General features: G+C 42.3%; 1 protein-coding gene across 2 annotated transcripts; it reads right to left on the reverse strand.

The window, feature by feature from the left end:
- Positions 1-88: 88 nt before the first annotated feature.
- On the reverse strand, positions 89-7462 carry pnisr (PNN-interacting serine/arginine-rich protein). 2 transcript variants are annotated; one of them, XM_062422300.1, is made up of 12 exons: positions 7372-7462; positions 6760-6868; positions 6104-6280; positions 5552-5796; positions 5007-5169; positions 3997-4187; positions 3662-3805; positions 3447-3546; positions 2787-2840; positions 2215-2409; positions 1012-2122; positions 89-453 (listed from the first exon to the last, which is right to left on the reverse strand). In XM_062422300.1, exons 2-12 carry the CDS (start codon positions 6845-6847, stop codon positions 420-422), a joined length of 2502 nt encoding a protein of 833 aa, XP_062278284.1. In that variant the 5' UTR covers positions 6848-6868; positions 7372-7462; the 3' UTR covers positions 89-419. The 2 variants fall into 2 exon arrangements, with proteins under 2 accessions (XP_062278284.1, XP_062278285.1); XM_062422301.1 differs by lacking the exons at positions 89-453; positions 1012-2122; positions 2215-2409; ... (1 more) ...; positions 3447-3546; positions 3662-3805 and having other exon boundaries at positions 4050-4187; positions 5616-5796.
- Positions 7463-11670: the final 4208 nt, after the last annotated feature.

Here is an 11670-nt window from a genome sequence, read left to right on the forward strand (position 1 = left end):
ACCTTTGTGATTCTGTTTACTAACATGTTATATTATGTAACTCAAGTATCAATATAGTTAAAATAAAAAGAACCAGTGACACCAGGAACAAGGAACAAACATTTTTATTTGACATCTTACAATAACGTTTGGAAAAAAAGTGAATCCTGTTACGGTTAAAATGATACTGGATTTTTTTTGTTTTAGTGTCCACCAAGTCTTATTAAGCTTTGCATAATGATACAAGTGAAAATTCCTACCATTCAAAATGTCTTGTTCTTCAGTCACACTTGAAAAAAACGTAACATATTTACAAAGATGAAAGAAATGTAATGAGGGGGGTTCACCTACACAACTGCCTCTATAATGAGACAAGCCTGTTTCAACTCATGGAATTTAAAAATGGTAAAGTGCACAGATCGGGGAGGCCACTGTGCTCCTCAGCGTCTGCTACGACGGGAGGGTGACGCTGACCTGAAAAAGAGGCGTGGACACACAATTAATACTGCACCAATCGCATTCACCCATGTTGACTACAAAATAGAGACAAGCACAAATACCCCCCTCCCACCAACCATACTCCTAGATCACACAATGTCAGCAAAACTCTAGAGAATACATAGTGCAGGGTCATTCACTTTGATATTACAAAAAGCACCTTATTTATGTTTTCCCCCCTCTACTTTTCTTAGTTAGATGGCCAGATTAATATTTTAATAAGGCAATAAACAAAACAACACAGGCCTAAACTCTTCTTTCAAAAGGGGAGGGCATGTGACTTGTTAAAAATCCAGAAATGGCACATTTGTATTTGATGGATAAGACCGTCATCAAGCATTAAAACCCTTTATTGCATCAGACTTTACACAGTTAAGCAGCTGTGACTGCATGACAGTAAACATTCAGTAAAACAATTTTCATCATTTGTTGTTTAGTTATTGAAATATATTAAGAGGACTCCAGAGAAAATCACAATGAGACATACAATAAGAACATGAAATAGGAATAAAAAAGAATAAAAACGAATACTACCTTGATCGCGACTTAGACTTGTGTTTGCGGCTTGCCTTCTTACCAGACTTGTGAGATTTTTCCGTCGACCTTGAGCGACTACGTTTTGATTTCTTAGATTTTTTATCCTTGCTAACTTCAGGTGTGGGGGACCTACTTGAGTCAGAGTCTGAGCGTCTCTTGCTAGCTTTGGCGGAGCCCTTTTTGCTGCCTTTGCTGTCCTGCCGGGAGTGCCTGTCGCCCTGTGAGTCGCTGTAAGAGTCGCGCTCTTTCCTTTTCTTAAGTTTGCCGTTCTCCTCTGTGACTACGGAGGTGCCCTTTTCTTTTTCCCTGTCCTTTTCCTTCTCTTTGCTCTTAGGTTTGTCTTTCTTTTTATCGGACTCCTTCTCCCTATCTTTATCCTTCTTTTTCTTGTCTTTTTCGTGGCTGCGGCTCCTTTCCCTCCTCCTCTCTCTGTCTTTGCTGGAGGCCTTCTGCTTGTGTTTGCTGCTGCGGCTATGGCTGCTGTCTCTGCGCTCCCTGCTCCTTTTCCTCTCCTTATCCCGCTCTTTCTCCTTGTCTCTGTCCCTGCTGCGACTGCGGCTATCTCTGGCCCTGGCTCTGCCTCTGTCTCTATCTCTGGACCTGGATCTACTCCTGCGGTTCCTACGCTCTCTGGAATCGCTGCGGTCTTTTTTGTGGTGGCCTGAACGCTCTGCGCTGCTCCTCCTCCTGTCCCTGCCCTTCTCACTACGGTGTCTGTGGGAGCTGTGGCTGCGACTGCGTCGCCGAGCTTTGTGGGACGAAGAGCGGCTGCGCCTCCTTTTCCTTCGTGGTGAGGAGGATCGAGAGGAGCTGCGGGAGGACGCGGTGGACGAAGAGGAGGAGGACGAACGACTGCTGCTGTTGCTGGAGGTGGAGCGGGAGCTGCTGCTGTGACCGTTGGCTGGGGAGTCACTGCCGCCTCGCCCTGATCGCTCCTTCCCTCTGCCCGAGTGCCTGCCCTCACTAACCTCCATCTCGCTACGAGACCTACGCCTTTCTACCAAGGGCTCCGCCTCCCTCTCTTTTACTTCCTGTTTGTGTGGATTTTCTGATTGGCCCTCATCATATTCCCCCCTTTCTCTGCTCAATCTTTCCTTCACCAGCTCTTCTGTGGAAACAAACAACAAAGTCTCATTTTATAACAGGGCAACATCAGGTGCTGGTTAGACTAAGAACACTCAAACTTTTCACAGGTCTCACCACGTGCAAGCAGAGCCTCTTGTGCTTGTTTATCTTGTAGCTGCTGTATCTCCCGCTCTTTGCGGCGGAAGGCGTCCTGCTTCTCCCTGATGCGGTGGCGGAGCTCCTCCTCGTCAGTGTCGGAGGATTCGGACCCGTGGACGCTGCGCTCGTCCTCGTCCCCGCTCTCGTCTGAACCGTAGTCACCGAGCCCGCCTGCCACAACAAAGCCCCGAGAATGTTGAGTGTTGGACAAGGGCCGACGTTCTTTCTCACAGTCAGGTTCCACTTGTTGAAACACTCAAACTCAACCCAAGGTGAAAGGCACTTGATCCTCTATAGGTTTATACTGCAATCCAATAAGGCCCCCTTAATGACAACGCAATATATAGCCCTTAAAAAACTAATATAAATACTTTGTCATAAAGAGCATGCTTCTGTTATTAAAAAACCTTTATAAATCACTGAGATGTCACTTGTCTTAAATATTTGTGGCTTTTCCCACATTCTCAAACACCCTGCCATGAATAGAAAATAAAATAAAAAATAAATACCCCCGCCCTCCCCCCCGTAACAGAAGAAGGGATACTCACTGAGACCAGTCAGAGAAGCCAATGCACTTGACTGTGCCAGCTGTTTTGCAGGAGCTTTGATTCACATCAACAACAGGAACAACATGTTAAAACACATACTGCCATTTTCTCAAAGGCAAGCGAGTCGCTAGAGAAGAGGGTGGGTCACAGATAAAGCACTATTCACAAGAGCTGCCATTGGTAACAAGAGAAAAATAAAATAACAAAAACAAAAAGAAAAAAAGAAAATGGAGAAAAGAGAGAGGGTTAACAAACAATCTTCTGTCACACAATCCAAGTCAAACAGTCGGACAGGAGGGAAAGAACCAATCTGTACTAATGCACAGTCACTTCAATGGAGGACCTCACTCGAATCTTAGATGTGGGGTGCTGGTCAGACTCAATGCTGAGACTTTTATTCAGTTACGCAGTCATTCAGCAGACCTTCAATACCATGAACCACGGGGAGCAGCTTTTCAAATGCTGCTCTCTTCCTCTGATGCATTAGCAGAGAATGGTTGAATATGCACATCATGTTTGCTGCTCAACCACCCTTGTTTACAGGGCATAATGTGAGTCTAATTTAATTGTACACACATAATGGATTCTCTTCAGAATTTTTAACATAATGTGTTGGTGATGAGCATAGATGATGTGTGAACTGGAATAAAAAGAGCAGACCTCGAGTGGCTTTCCTGTGAGTCTCTTTGGCCACGTGCAAAATCTCTTCATTAGTGACCTCGAGAAGGATCTCTGTCAGGAGAGTTTTTGTGATGATCATCTAAAAAAAAATGAAAAAAAAATGAAAAAAAAGGGAACTTCATTATATCCAACAATAGTCACATCAGCTGAAACAGTCTACATGCAGAAAAGATCATCTGATGAGTCAAACACACCAGCTGGAATTCCTTTTCCTCTTCAGTCATTTCAGGTTCACTGTCATCCGCGGGAGGCGATGGGCTCCGGAGGGTAAATTCCTTCTTTATGGGAATCTTTTCATCGTCGTCGTCGTGGTCGTCATTCCCCTCGTCGTCACTGTCCTGATGCAGACAAAAGGCAGACACTGAGCTTCATTCAAAACAGCACAGTGTGATCAATGACGGCTGAAGTCCTGATACGTGTGGCAGTTATAACAGTTCATGTCCTCAGATGTCCTTTCATCAACAGCACAGTACACAAAATGTAATTAGTTCATCAGATCAGTGGCAAAGGACAGAAATTGGTTGCTTACAAATTTACTCTTGCGGGGCACTCGAGGCCCATCACCTTCCTCTTCGGCCTCGTGCTCTTTGACGTCATCTTTTGCCATTTCTGCACGCTCCTTCTCCATTCGCTCTCTCTCCAGCTTCTTCTGCTTCTCTCTGTCCATCTTTTCAAGACCCTCTCTGATCCATGCAGGCAACGTGCGCCTTTTTACAGCATCTGAAGGTGAAATGCAAGGTCACAATTAGTTTTCCACATAGTTATTGCCACCAGAGTTGAGCTTTTATGTTAGTTTACATTAACCCTGCTGAGAGTTTGCTGAGCTGCACTGTGCTTTGTGTTATATTGACTCTCTTTTTCTATATCGACTCTTAATTCAACTCTAAACATCAATTACAGCCAGAGCTGAAATGATTAGTTAACTAATCAATCAGTTGTCAGGGAGATAATTAATTATACTCTATATTGACAATTGCTTACATAATTTCTTAAACAAAAGATGCCAGACATTCACTGGTTCTGACTCTAAAATGTTTGACATTTGCTTTTATTAATCATCCACTATATAAGTATTTTAAATATCCTTGGGTTTGGACAGTTTGTTGGACAAAAAGAAAAAGATTTGAAGAAATCTGGACAACCAAACAATTCACTGAGAAAAATTAACAAATAATTTATTTCCCGCCCTAGTTTTAACCAACTGCTTTGATGGAAGAATTCCAGTTAACCAGTTTAGGATCTGAAGAAATTAAAAATAACATTAAGTTACTCCCACAATGTTTCCATACTGTGATTTGAGACATATAGGGTGCTTTCACAATACAGTACTGTCTGAAGTCATATCTTTAACAAAAAAAAAGAAAAAGGAAAGGCTTAATAACTCATACATCATTCAATTTTCCAACAATAACTAAATTATTCAATGATGTACAAAAATAAAAAGGCATCACCTTCTTTGAGGTACCTGTACAGCACATAATCTGTCGAGTATATTTGCGCACTTCAAGCAATTAGCTTATCATCTTAACATCCACTTACCTAGTGTTGCTGGGGTCTCCTGTTTAACAGGGAGCTGGATAGGGGAGCGAGGCCGGTCCCTGAAACCAGGCGGTCTGGTATCTCGTCTGCTCTGAGGAGGACCCTGCCAGTACGGGGAGTGGAAGCCAGCGGGTGTGGGGGCGAAGGATGAAGCAGCTCCATGCTGTGGAGAGAGAGCACAACATCAAATTTAAAAGGTGGTTCAAAGTACAGAAGGTCCTCTGTTACTGCCACTAAGGGGCATTCACTGAGCAGGGGGCTGTTGTTGTCTTTGACATTCATCCATGACTCCTGACTGGGCTAGAAAGTTGGCTTAATTAAAAAATAATAATAATAAATTTAAAAAAGGAAACAAAATTAGCTAATAAAATTATACCAAACCATGCTGGATCCTCAACAAGCCAATACTTTCCTCTGGACCGCATCAAGAAAGCAATGACTGATACACCTAGATGCTGGGACCCGGCACAGTTTCTATGGATTGCTCCTTCTTGTCACACTAAAACCCAAACGCTTCAACAGTTTCTACTGTAGCATCTGCATACCTGATAATCAAACTGGTTCATGGCCATGGGGGCCAAGGCGTAGCTGTCGGGCTGTGCCCCATACCCATGGCTGTTCTGGGGGTAAACCCCGTGGTGGGCTTCCGAGTTGAACTCCACGCTGTCCTGGCTGTTGCTGTCCTCGCTGGGGTTCACCACATCCATCGGTCCTGACCCTGGAGGGATCCAGGCCTGGTCAGGGGGTGGAGGAGGAGGAGGAGGAGGGGGCTGGCCATGCATTCCCCATTCTGTCAGATGCAAAATAATTAGTAAACAAAAGGAATTCCTACCAAATTCACCATGTTATTCATTCTCCTCAATATCTGCCCAATTAAGCCTTTGTGGCAGGTCACTGATGTTTAATTAAGCTTGTACACATTAGAGATCCCATTACACCAATTTTCTTCAGTCAATACTTAACGTATTAACATTATATACACACAAACATAGTTGGAAGGAGTTTCTAATCATTTCTAGTACCAAAAGAAAAACTGGTGTAAAAAGATCAAGAGTACAGAATGTGAGACAGGCACATATTCGGGGTTAACTCTGTACCTGGCTGCCACATTCTGCCAAACGCTGGGTCACCCTGGAAGGTCCCATGATTGCTCTGGGCGACAGGTTCAAGGCCTGGGATGTCCTGCCCATTGGGCTGAATTGGTTGCTGCTCTGCTCCTGTCGACTCCTTTTGTGCGATCCAGGCCTGTGCCAGGGCAGCCCAGTCCACTTGACCTGCAAAAAGCCAGAAAACACATCCTCATGTAAGTAACTGCAGATGTATTGAGGGGGTTGTTAAAAGTACCAGTGAGAAGGATTTAGTTGCATCTAACTGCAAGATCGCAGACTGCAACCAACTGAATACCCCTCCCCTCCAACTCCAAGCACACATAAGAAACTACAGTTGCTGCAGAACTGGCAAAAATATGAAAGGCCTTCTCTATAGGCGATGTTTGGTTTGGCCATTCTGGGCTACTCTAGAAATATGTTAATTGTCAGCCTCTGTAGAAGAGGAAATAGATATGAAAGGCTCATTCAAAAGTAATGAAAACACATTTCTTATTTTCACGGGATTATACACTCATTACATTTAACATTGTATTCAATTTCTGCCGATATATCCCCCTAAATCTGACACACTGGTCCTTTAAAGCAGAAGGTGGGTGAGCACAGAAAGACCTGCAGGTGTTCTCCTTGGTGCAATGCTCACTGACCTGGATCTTGTTGGTGCTGGAAAGACTGCATCCACTGTTGCTGGCTCAGAGGCCACTGCGGCCAGGGCTGTCCTCCCTGGTCCCACATCCCTCTCGTCTGGATTCACACCTAAAAAATATGCATTTACATTTTACTCAGTACCTCAAGCATCGAGCTTCAGCCGACATGGCCACAGCTGCTTTGCCTGAAGTGCTATAATATCACACTCGGGTCTTTTCTAATGACCACAATAAATAGCGTTAGCGCAAACTGACCGGCTAGCTGTGTTAACGGCTCCAGCTAACAGCTACGGACCAGCTCTTTTCAGCCCATAGAGCAAAATAAGAGCTTTGTAGTGGACCGTTTTGCGTCATTACTGCCGCATAATGGAATAAATAAATGCTGGGCTGGTGAAATAACCAACATGTCAACCCGCTGTTGGTCATGCGTTAGCTAGCTAAGGTAGCTGAACCAAGCTAACAGGAGCTAACGGTAGCTAAGCTAGCGTTAACAGATAGTAGCACCAATATCGTTAACCGGTTACCAAATAAGACTCTACATTTAAATTTGCCTCCACGCTAACGTATGAATGAAATGTATTTCAGCAATGTGTTTGAGCAACATAATCCCACCTTTTCCAGACAGTTTTTTCTCCAGCGCTGCGGCTCCAAAATGGCTGCAGTGCACTAGTGAACTAGTGAGCAGCGGCTGGAGGAAGTGTGCATCATCTACGCTGCTGCCTTCACTTCCTGTAGTAATTCAGGCTTTAAATTTAGGCTCTAATTATTAGCTATAGTCATCGTAATTATGCTCAACATTACACTGTAACTATTAACAAATAAAACCAACAGGGATATGGATGCAAAGATCGTAAAAAGACTAACTGAAATGGTGATCAAAGTTATTATAAATGCAAAAAACAATAACATTAAATTTAAAAAAAAAATTAAAAGACGTTTTTGTAATTGTATTCATTTTTTCCATTTAGGTCATAAATTCCACAGGACTATAATTAAAGAAATCTATAGAATTAAAGAATCTATATCTTTTACAGGTAGGCTAAATATAGTCAATTTGATGTGGCCTATTTAGCAAACTTAGACCTTCACCATTTTCCCCCCAAAGTAACAACACTTCTACATTTAGATTTTGTGCATATCATCCATTATTGCTGCTAAGTTTTGGTTAATACTTTTGGTAAATGATTTAATTAGTTAGGCCTAGAGCAGTGGCGATTTTAGACCCTTTTTAGGGCTGCTCATGCACCCCTAAATTTGATCTGAGCACCCCTTAAAATAAGTAAATTATTATTGTATTTCTTCCCCCTAAAAATTATTTTATACAACTTTAATTATGCTACAGGTTCAAATGGTTTTATTTTACCAGCTTTAATGTATTTTTGGATAGTTCTGTCATTAATATTGTCTTTCCCTCAGGGTTCATTAACTATCTTAGGGTCCTCTCTGTAGAAATATGTCATTGTTTATTCTGAACCATTATTATACATTATAATATACCACTCTACTACGTAATAATATTTACTGTTGTAATTTACATTATCCACTGAAATGAGTAATTTAGCAGAAGGTTTGAACACTTGCAGGGCATTGTATGTCAAATTCTCATTAGGAGCTGAGCCACCCTAAAGGTCTAATCCTAGAATCGCCCCTGGTCTAGAGTTAGTTTCTCCACTCACAGCCTAACTATTAACTGGGACTTCTTCATTCAGATGTTGGGAGCTTCAGAGCAGCACTTAAAGGTAGCATTGAGTACTCAAAGGTGCTTAAAGGTAGCATTTTTACTGTGCAAATCGTCACAATTAGACAATCTGGAATGAATGTACTTCATATGAGCCCTTTTAACAGAAGAAAGTGTGATGGTGCTGTGTAAAAGTACCCCCAAAACGAGAAAACATGATGTGCCCGTTAAAAAAAAGAGGATGTAATGCAGTGCCCCATTGGTTACTGTTGTAATGGGGTGAGCTGGAGGTTCAATTCTATTGAAAAAAAGTTTTTTAAAAGCACCATTTAGGGCGCCACAATTAAGTACCCTCTAGAGTGCCCCCACATGTGAGAAAACATGATGAAAAAAGGTTTTATATAGGGTGCACTGTATGGGAGAAATACCTGGTAGAAATTGATGTATCCTTTATGTTGGCCGACCATTAGAAACATGAAGCATCCTTGAAAACATGTTGTTGTTGTTGTTGTTGTTGTTGTTGTTGTTGTTGTTGTTGCTGACATAATTCCATTTAATTGACTGAATAACATAACAGAAGAAAAGTTCAAAAATCTTTCCAAACCTTGCAGAGACAGAAGCCCATACATTACACAGAACTACAGAATAGGCAAAAAGAAAGAAAAGAAAAAAAACACACACACACACACACACACACACACAAGTATATTTGATAAAGCTAAGACATATATTGCCATGCGATCTAGTGGGTTTTGAGGGCAACTACACTTTCAAGAGTGAAGTTATTGAATATTTAAATTCCCCTAAATCATGAAAAATAACATCGTTCCAGACTCAAAGTTATACAACCAACAGGACACCACTGATGTGTGAAAAGATTCTGGGGACACAATGCTGAATGAGAGTGAAGTTATTGAATATTTTTGTGGTATCTTTTTTTGGTATTGCACTCACACCTGACTGCACACAGGGAACAATGTTATTTGTCCAGTTTGAAGGAAGGTTCGATTTGGTGAAAATTAGATTGTAGCTCGTTGTCTAGAGGCGTCATTTGTGTTTTATAAATGTTTCGCTCATGAGTTTTTGATCAAGAAAGTTCAAATCTGTGAATATATTTCCAACTTTACTAATTTGCTGTTTTAGCAGCAGCACTGACTAATATATCAAGTGCCCTTAATATTTTTTCACCCCTGCCCCTCAGACAGCCTGGGTCTGCCTCTGACATCCAGCCAGTAGAAGTGGTTTCTGCTGAAGCTGCTGTTGTTTCTCCTCTACTAGCCCCCACAACCTCTTACCAATACTGCTGTCTGCAAAGATTTGAACGGTATCCTGAATGAAGAGGAGAAAGAGCTCACAATCAGTGCAGAACCAGACTGTGATGAGGTGCCAGCTCAACAAGCTCCCAAGTCCAGAAGCAGACTCTGCTGTTTTCATTCCACCACTTCACTAACTACCACACTAAACTAAAATTAAACCTTACTGCAGTGGATGAGCTGATCATCATAGGGCACCCAGTCAAGGTTAAGGTCAAAAAGATAAGTTGACTGCAAAAAAGCATCTGTTGCTGCTTCCTGCCTGAAGACGACTCTGAGACAGAATGAAACTTCCTGTGAGAAGTATTTCAGTGCTGGTGGAGGTTCATTGTCATTTAGTGCAAACTAATACAATTGTAGCTTTAAGACATGACATGAATTCTGTATTGCATACTGTAAATTGTAGGCTACTTATATAATACTGCATACACAGGACAGGGATAGTTACTGTGGATTTTGTCCCCCCATCACTTACATTGTAAGTGCATTATGAAGGGATTTTCTAATGGTCAGTATGAACAGGAGGAATGATTACAGCAAGAAAAAAAATATTTCAAAATTCATTTTGGGCTCCTGACTGTTGTTTTAAACAGAGTTGAAAAATTGTGAACCAGTCCTTTAAGAGATAGGTGTTTATAGTATGGTGAACTCACCCAGGCACTTCAGTTTATACTCTTCTTTTATGTATTTTAAGAGTAGTTGCAATTCATCAAATTACCACAAAGTAACCCACTACCATAATCCAGCCAGTTAACCTCATCTTTATTTCTCAAAGCATATGCATGTCTGTTGGTAGAGGGCAGCATAAGCATGTGTTGTTGTCTTTCCTCAATCATTTTCATTGTCAAAGTTAAACAAAGCAACATTTCAAAAAAAGCCAAACACAAAACATAAACTGCAGTCATTAATAGTCCAGTATTACAGGCTGATGAGTGTGATTTCAGCCAGAAGACAGTTTAAAATCAAGAGCTTGAGACTACAGTGTTAGGTATAGCTCTTACAGCATGTCACCAATTATTCAAGAACATGTCTGAAATGTATTTAACACATACTTTGTTTTACTTAAGGGTTACATGCAGGTGTTGTTCAGTACACTGCAAAGTGTGACGTTGGTGTTAAGATTGTGGCGTTGACGTGTAAGGACTGTGAAGAGCGAAGCCTCAGGCATGTGCAGTGTGTGTAGAGGTTCGCATGAACAAATGTGTTTACCGTGTTGTGCATTAAAGCAGGGGACGTGTGGTGGGCTGTCAAACCAGGCCAGACTGACAGTGACAATGGCTGCGCATGGAGAGAGCAGTCAAATTTACCCTCCACTGCTGGTAGAAAGGTAGACAGTGAGGAGCATCCCAGCACCACCTTATCAGTTTCTTACAACTGTCTCAGGGGGGAGGGGGGGGCTTTCATTAACTGAGATTAAATCACATCTAATGCTTCAGCAGCATGTCCCCGAGCCAAAAGCCACCCCCCTGCCATTTTAAAAATAGACAAATACATTTCAGAAAAGATCTGCTCTTTCGTTGGTGGCGGCTTGACAACCTGTTTTAATGTTCCAAGCAGCTCGACTTGGATGTCACAGCATGTGGGAACGGGAGGAAGAGAGAGGCGATGTTTTTGGACGTTGCCCTTTTCCTGATTCCACACCCACCTCCTCTTCACCAGCTCGCGACATGTTCTGAAGCAGTGCTGCTTTGAACCCGTCAGGGTGGATCACAGGCGAAGATGAGCTGAATATGGCACCACGGGATACACAGCGACAGCCGAGAGCGATGCTCGACAACGTCTCGCTTAGAGTAAAAGCAGGATGACATCAACTCTGAAGGCAGAACAACAAAACCTTTTCCCTCGTGATCACTTTATCTTCTACTAGCTGTTGAACAAAAGGGACTAAAACACAAAGAGAGAGAGACGAGCCTTGTGGAA

This window comes from Scomber scombrus, chromosome 7 (assembly GCF_963691925.1).
Source record: "Scomber scombrus chromosome 7, fScoSco1.1, whole genome shotgun sequence".
Lineage (NCBI taxonomy): Eukaryota > Metazoa > Chordata > Actinopteri > Scombriformes > Scombridae > Scomber > Scomber scombrus.